The 14,956-nt window shown below is 46.6% G+C and overlaps 1 protein-coding gene and 1 long non-coding RNA gene across 2 annotated transcripts in view; one reads left to right on the top strand and one right to left on the bottom strand.

Moving 5' to 3' along the window:
• Positions 1-12,487, top strand: part of LOC127909564 (myotubularin-related protein 9-like) — a 57,491-nt gene extending 45,004 nt beyond the window's left edge. The window contains 2 exon segments of the mRNA XM_052471649.1: positions 4,767-4,918; positions 12,294-12,487. Of these exon segments, the coding sequence (XP_052327609.1) occupies positions 4,767-4,918; positions 12,294-12,457 (316 nt within the window). The 3' untranslated portion in view covers positions 12,458-12,487.
• LOC127909565 (uncharacterized) lies at positions 8,231-9,267 on the bottom strand. Its single transcript, XR_008071947.1, has 3 exons — positions 9,160-9,267; positions 8,736-8,819; positions 8,231-8,347 (listed from the first exon to the last, which is right to left on the bottom strand). It is a non-coding gene; the product is annotated as an uncharacterized LOC127909565 (long non-coding RNA).
• Positions 12,488-14,956: the final 2,469 nt, after the last annotated feature.

The raw sequence follows: 14,956 nt of genomic DNA, 5'->3' as shown, positions 1-14,956 counted from the left end.
CTCAACTAAAACGCGTAATGAATCATGTGGTAATTGAGCAAGTTGAGATGACTAAACTGCTTGGAGTAACACTAGATTGTGAACTGTCGTGGTCAAAACATATTGATACAACAGTAGCTAAGATGGGGAGACGTCTGTCCATAATAAAGAGCTGTTCTGCCTTCTTAACAGCACTATCAACAAGGCAGGTCCTACAGGCCCTAGTTTATACCTTCTTAACAACACTATCAACAAGGCAGGTCCTACATGCCCTAGTTTCTACCTTCTTAACAACACTATCAACAAGGCAGGTCCTACAGGTCCTAGTTTCTACCTTCTTAACAACACTATCAACAAGGCAGGTCCTACAGGCCCAAGTTTCTACCTTCTTAACAACACTATCAACAAGGCAGGTTCTACAGGCCCTAGTTTCCTTCTTAACAACACTACCCTACAGGCCCTTTTCTACCTAACAGCACTATCAAGAAGGCAGGTCCTACAGGCCCTAGTTTCTACCTTCTTAACAACACTATCAACAAGGCAGGTCCTACAGGCCCTAGTTTCTACCTTCTAGACAGCACTATCAACAAGGCAGGTCCTTCTACAGGCCCTAGTTTCTACCTTCTTAACAGCACTATCAAGAAGGCAGGTCCTACAGGCCCTAGTTTCTACCTTCTAGACAGCACTATCAACAAGGCACGTCCTACAGGCCCTAGTTTCTACCTTCTACACAACACTATCAACAAGGCAGGTCCTACAGGCCCTAGTTTCTACCTTCTTAACAACACTATCAACAAGGCAGGTCCTACAGGCCCTAGTTTCTACCTTCTTAACAACACTATCAACAAGGCAGGTCCTACAGGCCCTAGTTTCTACCTTCTTAACAGCACTATCAACAAGGCAGGTCCTACAGGACAGATGGACTTCATCACTGCTGTTTGTTTCTTATTGTTCAGAGTAAATAACTCATGGACACTAGAGAAGCTTTAACCAAGTTTAATTCTGCCCAAAGGTTCTGTAAAGCTGTAATTAGGTAGCGGTCCTGCTGCTGGGTTGTTGCCCTCCTACGGCCTCCTCCACGTCTCCTGATGTACTGGCCTGTCTCCTGGTAGCGCCTCCATGCTCTGGACACTACGCTGACAGACACAGCAAACCTTCTTGCCACAGCTCGCATTGATGTGCCATCCTGGATGAGCTGCACTACCTGAGCCACTTGTGTGGGTTGTAGACTCATGCTACCACTAGAGTGAAAGCACCGCCAGCATTCAAAAGTGACCAAAACATCAGCCAGGAAGCATAGGAACTGAGAAGTGGTCTGTGGTCACCACCTGCAGAACCACTCCTTTATTGGGGGTGTCTTGCTAATTGCCTATAATTTCCACCTGGTGTCTATTCCATTTGCACAACAGCATGTGAAATGTATTGTCAATCAGTGTTGCTTCCTAAGTGGACAGTTTGATTTCACAGAAGTGTGATTGACTTGGAGTTACATTGTGTTGTTTAAGTGTTCCCTTTATTTCTTTGAGCAGTGTATATATATCCCACTGAAGACACTCCAATCCGTTCATCTTGTGTTCTACAGGAAAAGAGTAAAGGGATACAAAACCCGTATTACTCCCTTCAGGGGATCTGACCTGACCTCCTGACCTCAACCCCTCCTTCACCTAATCCACAGATGTCCATCTGTCTCCCCTATGTCAACACGGTGCTCTCCTCCCGTCCACCCAGCACATTCTTTCTACAGATCTCTCTCCTCAATATACCCTGCGTCTGATCTATCATGTCAGATGTAACAGAGTCAGATTCGCCGACCTCACTTCCCAGCTTGAAAAGTCTCCACCCGTACTATTGAAACCTAGTTGGCTAAGACGTTGCTAAGTCGGTGGTCACGTGTGTTTTTGCGAGGCAGAGGTCCCGGGTTCTAGCCTCGGTGGAAGCTGGTGCGGAAGGTCAAGCACAGGGCTTTAGGGAAACATATGTTAACAAAGCCAAAGCAAGTGAAATAGATCAACAATAGTAAAATAAACACACACAAAATGTACAGTAAACATTACACTCACAAAAGTTCCATAAGAATCGAAAATACATTTTAAATGTCATATGTCTGTATACAGTGTTGTAACGATGTGCAAATAGTTAAAGTACAAAAGGGAAGATAAATAAACATAAATATGGGTTGTATTTACAATTGTGTTTGTTCTTCACTGGTTGACCTTTTCTCGTGGCAACAGGTCACAAATATTGCTGCTGTGATGGCACACTGTGGAATTTCACCCAGTAGATATGGGAGTTTTATCAACATTTGATTTGTTTTCTAAATCTTTGTGGGTCTCTGTAATCTGAGAGAAAAATGTCTCTCTATGATGGTCATACATTTGGCAGGAGGTTAGAAAGTGCAGCTCAGTTTCCACCTCATTTTGTGGGCATTGTGCACATAGCCTGTCTTCTCTTGAGAGCCATGTCTGCTTACGGTGGCCTTTCTCAATAGCAAGGCTATGCTCACTGAGTCTGTACATAGTCAAAGCTTTCCTTAAGTTTGGGTCAGTCACAGTGGTCAGGTATTCTGCCACTGTGTACTCTCTGTTTACGGCCAAATAACATTCTAGTTTGCTCTGTTTTTTTTGTTAATTCTTTCCAATGTGTCAAGTAATTATCTTTTTGTTTTCTCATGATTTGGTTGGGTCTTATTGTGTGGCTGTCCTGGGGCTCTGTGGGGTCTGTTTGTGTCTGTGAACAGAGCCCCAGGACCAGCTTGCTTAGGAGACTCTTCTCCAGGTTCATCTCTCTGTAGGTGATGGCTTTGTTATGTTGCTTTGTTGAATTTAAAAGCTCCTTTCTGTGTTTTGATAATTAGCAGGTATCTGGATGCATTATTTGGTGTTTTGCGTTGTACACAGAGGATATTTGTGCAGAATTCTGCCTGCAGAGTTTCAATTTGGTGTTTGTCCCATTTTGTGAATTCTTGGTTAGTGAGCAGATCCCAGACCTCACAACCATAAAGGGCAATGGGCTCTATGACTGATTCAAGTATTTTTTTAGCCAGATCCTAATTGGTATGTCAACTTTTATGTTCCTTTTGATTGCATAGAAGGCCCTTCTTGCCTTGTCTCTCAGATCGCTCACAGCTTTGTGGAAGTTACCTGTGGTGTTGATGTTTAGGCCGAGGTATGTATAGTTGTTTGTGTGCTCTGGGGAAACGGTGTCTAGGTGGAATTTGTATTTGTTGTCCTGGTAACTGGACCTTCTTTTTTTTTTTTTTTTTTTTTTGGAACACCATTATTTTGGTCTTACTGAGATTTACTGTCAGGGCACCAGGTCTGACAGAATCTGTGTAGAAGATCTAGGTGCTGCTGTAGGCCCTCCTTGGTTTGGGACAGAAGCACCAGATCATCAGCAAACATTAGTAGGGTCAGGCCAGGTGCTACAGACTTCTAGTGCCCTCGCCAATTCGTTGATATATATGTTGAAGAGGGTGGGGCTTAAGCTGCATCCCTGTCTCACGCCCCGGCCATGTGGAAAGAAATAGATGTTTGTGTCCATGGATTTTATAATGGTGTATGTTTTTCCCCCAACACCACTTTCCACCAATTTGTATAACAGACCCTCGTGCCAAAGTCAAAAGGTTTTTTGAAATCAACAAGACATTAGAAGACTTTGCCTTTGTTTTGTTTTTGTTTGTCAATTAGAGTGTGCAGGGTGAATATGTGGTCTGCCGGACGGTAATTTGGTATGAAGCCAATTTGGCATTTGTTCAGTACATTTTTTTTTCTGTCTGCAGTTAATGATAGTGCAGAGGATTTTCCCAAGGTTGCTGTTGACACATATTGGTAGTTGGTAGTTTTTGGGGTCAAATTTATTTAGTCTTTCGTGGATTGGAGTGATCAGTCCTTGGTTCCAAATATTCAGGAAAATACCTAAGGAGTTAGAGTTTAAGTATTGCCAATTGGAATTTGTATTTTATATATTTTATAATTTTGCATTACCATCAACACCACAGTCATTTTTGGGTTGGAGGGTTTGTATTTTGTCCTGCACTTTATTCAATGTAATTGGAGAATCCAGTGCGTTCTGGTCGTCTTTAATAGTTGTATTTGATCATGTATATGTTTTTGCTGTTCTTTGTTACAGAGCCAAAAAGATTGGAGAAGTGGTTTACCCATACATCTCCGTTTTGGATAGATAACTCTTCGTGTTGTTGTTTGTTTAAGAGTTTTCCAATTTTCCGGCATGCTGCTCCTTATTTTTTTGAGTAGATGTTCAAGTAGACTGTGAGTTTGCTGTGATCTGATAAGGCTGTCAGTGTGCTGACTGACTGTGAACACTCTGAGAGACTCTGGGTTGAGGTCAGTGATAAAGTAGTCTACTGGGCTATTGCCAAGAGATGAGTTATAGGTGTACCTACCATAGGATTCCCCTCAGAGCCTACCATTGACTATGTACATACCCAGCGTGCGACAGAGCTGCAGGAGTTGTGACCCGTTTTTGTTGGTTAAGTTGTCATAGTTGTGCCTAGGGGGCATATGGGGGAGGGAATGCTGTCACCTCCAGGCAGGTGTTTGTCCCCTTGTGTGCTGAGGGTGTCAGGTTCTTGACCGGTTCTGGCATTTAGGTCACCACAGACTAGTACATGTCCCTGGGCCTGGAAATTATTGATTTACCCCTCCAGGATGGAGAAGCTGTCTTCACTAAAGTATGGGGATTCTAGTGATGGGATATAGGTAGCACACAGGAGGACATTTTTCTCTGTTGAGATCATTTTCTTCTGAATCTCTCCTATTCCCCCCCAGGTCTAAGTTGAACCTGTCTCAGAAGACGGTCTCTCTGTGGTCGTGGGTGAACAGGCCCCAGGAGGTGGAGAGGCTGTCTAACCCGCTCTACGAGGCCAACTGTCTGGTTATATGGCCCTCCGTAGCCCCTCAGAGCCTGCTACTATGGGAAGGTAAGAACCGGGCTCCATTCCTAACCCCTGACCCCAAATGTTCTGCCTACTCCCAGGTCGGTGTTCTGTTTTGGATGGTTCACGAGTAGAATGGGTTTAGGGGTGCTCGACACTGACTAACTCGGACGCACGACTAGCAACATCTAATATTCCAAACTACATGTTTGTGTGAGAGATGTTCATTTTTACACTTTGCATTTTTTTTTTTTTTTTTTTTTTTACAATTTCACAAAAAAAAGGACTTTCAAAACAAAAAGTGTTCGTCTATTGCAGCTTCCCTCCCTTTTCTTAGTTTCTTGTTCACCTCTCAGTATGACCTCTTCCACTTCTTTCTCTTAGTATCTGTATTTATTATGGATCCCCATTAGTTCCTGCCAAGGCAGCAGCTATTCTTCCTGGGGTTTATTATGGATCCCCATTAGTTCCTGCCAAGGCAGCAGCTATTCTTCCTGGGGTTTATTATGGATCCCCATTAGTTCCTGCCAAGGCAGCAGCTATTCTTCCTGGGGTTTATTATGGATCCCCATTAGTTCCTGCCAAGGCAGCAGCTATTCTTCCTGGGGTTTATTATGGATCCCCATTAGTTCCTGCCAAGGCAGCAGCTACTCTTCCTGGGGTTTATTATGGATCCCCATTAGTTCCTGCCAAGGCAGCAGCTATTCTTCCTGGGGTTTATTATGGATCCCCATTAGTTCCTATCAAGGCAGCAGCTATTCTTCCTGGGGTTTATTATGGATCCCCATTAGTTCCTATCAAGGCAGCAGCTATTCTTCCTGGGGTTTATTATGGATCCCCATTAGTTCCTGTCAAGGCTGCAGCTATTCTTCCTGGGGTTTGTTATGGATCCCCATTAGTTCCTGCCAAGGCAGCAGCTACTCTTCATGGGGTTTATTATGGATCCCCATTAGTTCCTGCCAAGGCAGCAGCTACTCTTCATGGGGTTTATTATGGATCCCCATTAGTTCCTGCCAAGGCAGCAGCTACTCTTCCTGGGGTTTATTATGGATCCCCATTAGTTCCTATCAAGGCAGCAGCTACTCTTCCTGGGGTTTATTATGGATCCCCATTAGTTCCTGTCAAGGCTGCAGCTACTCTTCCTGGGGTTTATTATGGATCCCCATTAGTTCCTGCCAAGGCAGTAGCTACTCTTCCTGTGGTTTATTATGGATCCCCATTAGTTCCTGCCAAGGCAGCAGCTACTCTTCCTGGGGTTTATTATGGATCCCCATTAGTTCCTGTCAAGGCAGCAGCTACTCTTCCTGGGGTTTATTATGGATCCCCATTAGTTCCTGTCAAGGCAGCAGCTACTCTTCCTGGGGTTTATTATGGATCCCCATTAGTTCCTGCCAAGGCAGCAGCTTCTCTTCCTGGGGTTTAATATGGATCCCCATTAGTTCCTGCCAAGGCAGCAGCTTCTCTTCTGGGGTTTATTATGGATCCCCATTAGTTCCTGCCAAGGCAGCAGCTACTCTTCCTGGGGTTTATTATGGATCCCCATTAGTTCCTGCCAAGGCAGCAGCTACTCTTCCTGGGGTTTATTATGGATCCCCATTAGTTCCTGCCAAGGCAGCAGCTACTCTTCCTGGGGTTTATTATGGATCCCCATTAGTTCCTGCCAAGGCAGCAGCTTCTCTTCCTGGGGTTTATTATGGATCCCCATTAGTTCCTGCCAAGGCAGCAGCTACTCTTCCTGGGGTTTATTATGGATCCCCATTAGTTCCTGCCAAGGCAGCAGCTACTCTTCCTGGTGTTTATTATGGATCCCCATTAGTTCCTGACAAGGCAGCAGCTACTCTTCCTGGGGTTTGTTATGGATCCCCATTAGTTCCTGCCAAGGCAGCAGCTACTCTTCCTGGGGTTTATTATGGATCCCCATTAGTTCCTGCCAAAGCTGCAGCTACTCTTCCTGGGGTTTATTATTATATTTCACATTATTTAACAAGGCAAGTCAGTTAAGAACAAATGACAATGACGGCCTACAGTTGGTTAACTGCCTTGTTCAGGGGCAGAACGACAGCTCGGGGATTCGATCTAGAACCCTTCCGGTTACTAGTCCAACGCTCTAACCACTAGGCTACCGACCATTCCCACAGGACACAACTCTACCACCACATATCCACAACACAAAATCCATGGGTGTTTCCCAATATGCATGCTACCGTGCTCCACGGTCTCATGCTCCGAGTGCATTCTCCAACAATGTTCTCTTGAATACGTTCTTGTGAGGACGAGAGTGGAGAACACATAGAATATTCCATTTGAGCAGCACTCCCCCTACTGTATTACCTCACACTCCCCCTACTGTATTACCTCCCACTCCCCCTACTGTATTACCTCACACTCCCCCTACTGTATTACCTCACGCTGAGCAGCACTCCCCTACTGTATTACCTCACACTCCCCCTACTGTATTACCTCACACTCCCCCTACTGTATTACCTCACGCTGAGCAGCACTCCCCCTACTGTATTACCTCATACTCCCCCTACTGTATTACCTCACACTCCCCCTACTGTATTACCTCGCGCTGAGCAGCACTCCCCCTACTGTATTACCTCACACTCCCCCTACTGTATTACCTCACACTCCCCCTACTGTATTACCTCACACTGAGCAGCACTCCCCTACTGTATTACCTCCCACTCCCCCTACTGTATTACCTCCCACTCCCCCTACTGTATTACCTCACGCTGAGCAGCACTCCCCCTACTGTATTACCTCACGCTGAGCAGCACTCCCCCTACTGTATTACCTCACGCTGAGAAGCACTCCCCCTACTGTATTACCTCACGCTGAGCAGCACTCCCCCTACTGTATTACCTCCCACTCCCCTACTGTATTACCTCACGCTGAGCAGCACTCCCCCTACTGTATTACCTCACGCTGAGCAGCACTCCCCCTACTGTATTACCTCACGCTGAGCAGCACTCCCCCTACTGTATTACCTCACGCTGAGCAGCACTCCCCCTACTGTATTACCTCACGCTGAGCAGCACTCCCCTACTGTATTACCTCACGCTGAGAAGCACTCCCCTACTGTATTACCTCAGCACTCCCCTACTGTATTACCTCACGCTGAGCAGCACTCCCCTACTGTATTACCTCATGCTGAGCAGCACTCCCCTACTGTATTACCTCACGCTGAGCAGCACTCCCCCTACTGTATTACCTCACACTGAGCAGCACTCCCCCTACTGTATTACCTCACGCTGAGCAACACTCCCCCTACTGTATTACCTCCCACTCCCCTACTGTATTACCTCATGCTGAGCAGCACTCCCCCTACTGTATTACCTCACGCTGAGCAGCACTCCCCTACTGTATTACCTCACGCTGAGCAGCACTCCCCCTACTGTATTACCTCACGCTGAGCAGCACTCCCCCTACTGTATTACCTCACGCTGACCAGCACTCCCCCTACTGTATTACCTCACACTGAGCAGCACTCCCCTACTGTATTACCTCACGCTGAGCAGCACTCCCCCTACTGTATTACCTCACGCTGAGAAGCACTCCCCCTACTGTATTACCTCACGCTGAGCAGCACTCCCCTACTGTATTACCTCGCGCTGAGCAGCACCTCCCCCTACTGTATTACCTCAGCACTCCCCCTACTGTATTACCTCACGCTGAGCAGCATTCCCCCTACTGTATTACCTCACACTGAGCAGCACTCCCCCTACTGTATTACCTCACGCTGAGCAACACTCCCCCTACTGTATTACCTCCCACTCCCCCTACTGTATTACCTCATGCTGAGCAGCACTCCCCCTACTGTATTACCTCACGCTGAGCAGCACTCCCCCTACTGTATTACCTCACGCTGAGCAGCACTCCCCCTACTGTATTACCTCACACTGAGCAGCACTCCCCCTACTGTATTACCTCACGCTGAGCAGCACTCCTCCTACTGTATTACCTCACGCTGAGCAGCACTCCCCCTACTGTATTACCTCACGCTGAGCAGCACTCCTCCTACTGTATTACCTCACGCTGAGCAGCACTCCTCCTACTGTATTACCTCACGCTGAGCAGCACTCCCCTACTGTATTAGCTCACGCTGAGCAACACTCCCCCTACTGTATTACCGCACGCTGAGCAGCACTCCCCCTACTGTATTACCTCACGCTGAGTAGCACTCCCCCTACTGTATTACCTCACGCTGAGCAACACTCCCCCTACTGTATTACCTCACGCTGAGCAGCACTCCCCCTACTGTATTACCTCACGCTGAGCAGCACCTCCCCCTACTGTATTACCTCACGCTGAGCAGCACTCCCCCTACTGTATTACCTCACGCTGAGCAGCACTCCCCCTACTGTATTACCTCACGCTGAGCAGCACTCCCCTACTGTATTAGCTCACGCTGAGCAACACTCCCCCTACTGTATTACCTCACGCTGAGCAGCACTCCCCCTACTGTATTACCTCACGCTGAGCAACACTCCCCCTACTGTATTACCTCACGCTGAGCAGCACTCCCCCTACTGTATTACCTCACGCTGAGTAGCACTCCCCCTCCTGTATTACCTCACGCTGAGCAACACTCCCCCTACTGTATTACCTCACGCTGAGCAGCACTCCCCCTACTGTATTACCTCACGCTGAGCAGCACCTCCCCTACTGTATTACCTCACGCTGAGCAGCACTCCCCCTACTGTATTACCTCACGCTGAGAAGCACTCCCCCTACTGTATTACCTCATGCTGAGCAGCACTCCCCCTACTGTATTACCTCACGCTGAGCAGCACTCCCCCTACTGTATTACCTCACGCTGAGCAGCACCTCCCCCTACTGTATTACCTCACGCTGAGCAGCACTCCCCCTACTGTATTACCTCACGCTGAGCAGCACTTCCCCTACTGTATTGTGTCTGTGTGTAGTGCATATGTTATCCTGTGTGTCTGTGTGTAGTGCGTATGTTATCGTGTGTGTCTGTGTGTAGTGCATATGTTAAGTGCATATGTTATCGTGTGTGTCTGTGTGTAGTGCATATGATATCGTGTGTGTCTGTGTGTAGTGTGTGTGTGTCTGTGTGTAGTGCATATGTTATCGTTTTAACACCACTGAACCAGGAGGGGGCAGTATGCTGCTTGGTGTTTTAACACCACTGAACCAGGAGGGGGCAGTATGCTGCTTGGTGTTTTAACACCACTGAACCAGGAGGGGGCAGTATGCTGCTTGGTGTTTTAACACCACTGAACCAGGAGGGGGCAGTATGCTGCTTGGTGTTTTAACACCACTGAACCAGGAGGGGGCAGTATGCTGCTTGGTGTTTTAACACCACTGAACCAGGAGGGGGCAGTATGCTGCTTGGTGTTTTAATACCACTGAACCAGGAGGAGGCAGTATGCTGCTTGGTGTTTTAACACCACTGAACCAGGAGGGGGCAGTATGCTGCTTGGTGTTTTAACACCACTGAACCAGGAGGGGCAGTATGCTAATACCACTGAACCAGGAGGGGGCAGTATGCTGCTTGGTGTTTTAACACCACTGAACCAGGAGGGGGCAGTATGCTGCTTGGTGTTTTAACACCACTGAACCAGGAGGGGGCAGTATGCTGCTTGGTGTTTTAATACCACTGAACCAGGAGGAGGCAGTATGCTGCTTGGTGTTTTAACACCACTGAACCAGGAGGGGGCAGTATGCTGCTTGGTGTTTTAACACCACTGAACCAGGAGGGGGCAGTATGCTGCTTGGTGTTTTAATACCACTGAACCAGGAGGAGGCAGTATGCTGCTTGGTGTTTTAACACCACTGAACCAGGAGGGGGCAGTATGCTGCTTGGTGTTTTAACACCACTGAACCAGGAGGGGGCAGTATGCTGCTTGGTGTTTTAACATCACTGAACCAGGAGGCAACCCAAAAATACACCTAACTTGCCTAATAGGCAAGTGCCTTTCAGACTTTAATGTCAATTCCTGGACAGCCTTACTAACTCATGACTGGCTTACGAAGCTCACACATATATGACTGTCTTCCAATGCTTCGTGTGGGTTACCAGACGTCACTGAATTCCACCCTGGCATTCTCTCCCTGGCTGGGAATTGTTTGCTATCTGTGGCACGTGGACTGACTCTCTCTGCCCCCTCCAAAGTGCCCTGCGTTGTCTGCTTATTATAGGGCGTCCTTACTGACTTTTTTTTGGTCACTTGAGTTGCAGTGACGCCTCCACAGAAGGTCAAAGGCCGGACGGGAGGCTTGTGTGTTAATTACCATTACGTGAACATCGACGGACAAGCCAGCCGCGAGAGCAGACCCTAATCTTATGCCCGATGTCCAGCAGATGCCTTTTGTTTTGCCCGGATTTTCCGTACTTGACGCCCAAGTGATTCGCTTTTTTCAAATAGCTAAAAGCTAAAAGCGAGCTATTTCTAGTCTGGTTATGAACTTTTGTTTTTACCACAGCACGGTAAAGCAACACACGAGTTTATAATATTACCCAGAACGCACCGCAGCCTTGTGTGGCATCCCCAATGTATTGTTCCTGGACTGCTCAATCAACGACTTCCTCCGGAGTTTGACTCATCTGGTGGCCATGAGGCATTAGTCCCTAGTTATTCTGTATGACGTTTTAGATTCATACAAGACGGGTCAGATGCCACTTAAGTTCCCTGACCTTTAACCCTAAAGGCTGAATCATAACTTTTCCCGGTTTACACCACTTTCACTCCCAATGACTCCTATGCATGTGTTCATACATTCACTCTGGCACTTCAGGGAGAATAAAATGTCACATTTGCTGTACAGACTTTACAGTGAAATGCTTTCCCAACGATGCAGAGTAAAACATGTTTTTTAATTATTTTTTTTATAGTAACACAAGGAATAAAAATATGAACCTATATACAGGAAGTACCAGATCATTCTGGAGCTATATACAGGAAGTACCAGATCAATGTTGAGCTACATACAGGAAGTACCAGATCAATGTTGAGCTACATACAGGAAGTACCAGATCAATGTGGAGCTATATACAGGAAGTACCAGATCAATGTTGAGCTATATACAGGAAGTACCAGATCAATGTGGAGCTATATACAGGAAGTACCAGATCAATGTGGAGCTATATACAAGGAGTACCAGATCATTCTGGAGCTATATACAGGAAGTACCAGATCAATGTTGAGCTACATACAGGAAGTACCAGATCAATGTGGAGCTATATACAGGAAGTACCAGATCAATGTTGAGCTATATACAGGAAGTACCAGATCAATGTGGAGCTATATACAGGAAGTACCAGATCAATGTGGAGCTATATACAAGGAGTACCAGATCAATGTGGAGCTATATACAGGGAGTACCAGATCAATCTCTCTCTCTCTCTCATTTTCTCTCTCACCCTCTCTCTTTCTGTCCCCCCCCCCCCAAGGTGTGTTCCTGCGTTGGAAGCGCAGCTCCAGGTGTCTGGATGAGGCGTACGACGAGATGGTTCATATCATACAGTACAACAAAGAGCTGCAGAATAAAGTCAACAACCTCAGGAGACAGCTGGCCCAACTGGAGACTGAGGAGCCTCTGCTGCAAACACCATAGAGGATAGGGGAGAGAGGGGGGGAGAGAGGGAGAGAGAGGGAGGGAGAGAGGGAGGGAGAGAGAGAGAGAGAGAGAGAGAGAGAGAGGGAGGGAGGGAGAGAGGGAGGGAGAGGGGAGAGAGAGAGAGGGAGGGAGAGAGAGAGAGAGAGAGAGAGGAGAGAGAGGGAGGGAGAGGGGAGGGAGAGGGAGGGAGGGAGAGAGGGAGAGAGAGAGAGAGGGAGGGAGAGAGAGAGAGAGGGGAGGTGGTGGTGGAGAAGAGGAGTGGGAGAAGGAGATGTGAAGGAGGAAAGGGAGCAGGGAGAGAGCGCAGGAGAGGAGGAAGATTAAAGGAGAGGTAACAACACTGTAGGTTACTACTCAAGCAACCTGAGGCTGTATGTATTAAACATCTTGGACAGGATTTACCTGATCCTAGATCAGCACTCCTACTCTATCTAATGTTATTCATCATTATTATGTAAAAGGCCTTATTGATGCTCCTACTCTGAACTGCTTGGCGCATACTTTCCCAGAAGAAGAGTACGATATGAACTGGGACGAGGACGGGGATGAGGGACAAAGGGACGAGGAACGGAGGGACAGGGATGGGACAGGGACGGAGGGACTGGGACGGAGGGACAGGGACGGGACGAGGAACGGAGGGACAGGGACAAAGGGACGAGGAACGGAGGGACTGGGTAGAGAGATTTTTGAGTACTTTAAAAATGCTTCCTCGTCTTTAAGTAATGCGGTAGATTCCTTGCTTTACACCAATCTGCTGGTGTTAGGTCAGTGACTGCTGGAAAGGTGAGAGAGTTCTCTAGAGCAGCACTAAAGCCCAAAGATATATATAAATATATATATATACACACACACATCTATCTATATTACAGACATGTATATAGATAGATATGTTCCTCATGCTCCCCCTCTGGTCACCAGCCAGCAGCTGCCTGACTTTAGTAACCCCCCACCAGCTCACGTTCTACATAAATAGATCCACACACCCAGGCACCTCGTCCAGTTATGAAAGGGGCTCTTATTGCTGGATATGAGGAGACTTTGAAACACTACTCTGAGTAACCACGGCAACACGTGCCAGTAGCTGCACTGTGTACACCCACGGGCTACTGTAGAACACACAGAACCACACACACACTGGCTATTATAGGACACACATAACCACATACACACTGACTACTTTAGAACACACAGAACCACATACACACTGGCTACTTTAGAACACACAGAACCACATACACACAGACTACTATAGGACACACAGAACCACATACACACAGACTACTATAGGACACACAGAACCACATACACACTGACTACTGTAGAACACACAGAACCACGTACACACTGATCTACTATAGAACACACAGAACCACATACACACTGACTACTATAGAACACACAGAACCACATACACACTGACTACTATAGAACACACAGAACCACATACACACTGACTACTATAGAACACACAGAACCACATACACACTGACTACTATAGAACACACAGAACCACATACACACTGGCTACTTTAGAACACACAGAACCACATACACACTGGCTACTATAGAACACACAGAACCAAATACACACTGGCTACTATAGAACACACAGAACCACATACACACTGGCTACTATAGAACACACAGAACCACATACACACTGACTACTATAGAACACACAGAACCACATACACACTGGCTACTATAGAACACACAGAACCACATACACACACACTGGCTACTATAGAACACACAGAACCACATACACACTGACTACTATAGAACACACAGAACCACATACACACTGACTACTATAGAACACACAGAACCACATACACACTGACTACTATAGAACACACAGAACCACATACACACTGACTACTATAGAACACACAGAACCACATACACACTGACTACTATAGAACACACAGAACCACATACACACTGACTACTATAGAACACACAGAACCACATACACACTGGCTACTATAGAACACACAGAACCACATACACACTGAACCACATACACACTGGCTACTATAGAACACACAGAACCAAATACACACTGGCTACTATAGAACACACAGAACCACATACACACTGGCTACTATAGAACACACAGAACCACATACACACTGACTACTATAGAACACACAGAACCACATACACACTGGCTACTATAGAACACACAGAACCACATACACACTGGCTACTATAGAACACACAGAACCACATACACATTGGCTACTATAGAACACACAGAACCACATACACACTGACTACTATAGAACACACAGAACCAAAAAATCAGAACGATTGAAAATCAAATGTTGAAAAAAATTTAACAAGATCATCGCTATCGAAATAAAAGTCTATATATCCAAACTGAAAACGTTTAAATAAATTGAAAAAAAAATTGCAGTTTAACCATTGTCTTGGCAGACGTTACTACTGCCATTGCTGTTCTGCTCTAAAATAGCTTTTTGGGAGAGGTAT

Source organism: Oncorhynchus keta, chromosome 19 (assembly GCF_023373465.1).
Source record: "Oncorhynchus keta strain PuntledgeMale-10-30-2019 chromosome 19, Oket_V2, whole genome shotgun sequence".
Taxonomy (NCBI): Eukaryota; Metazoa; Chordata; class Actinopteri; order Salmoniformes; family Salmonidae; genus Oncorhynchus; species Oncorhynchus keta.
Note: the sequence above shows the minus strand (reverse complement) of the source record. Positions and strands in the feature narration are given on the sequence as shown.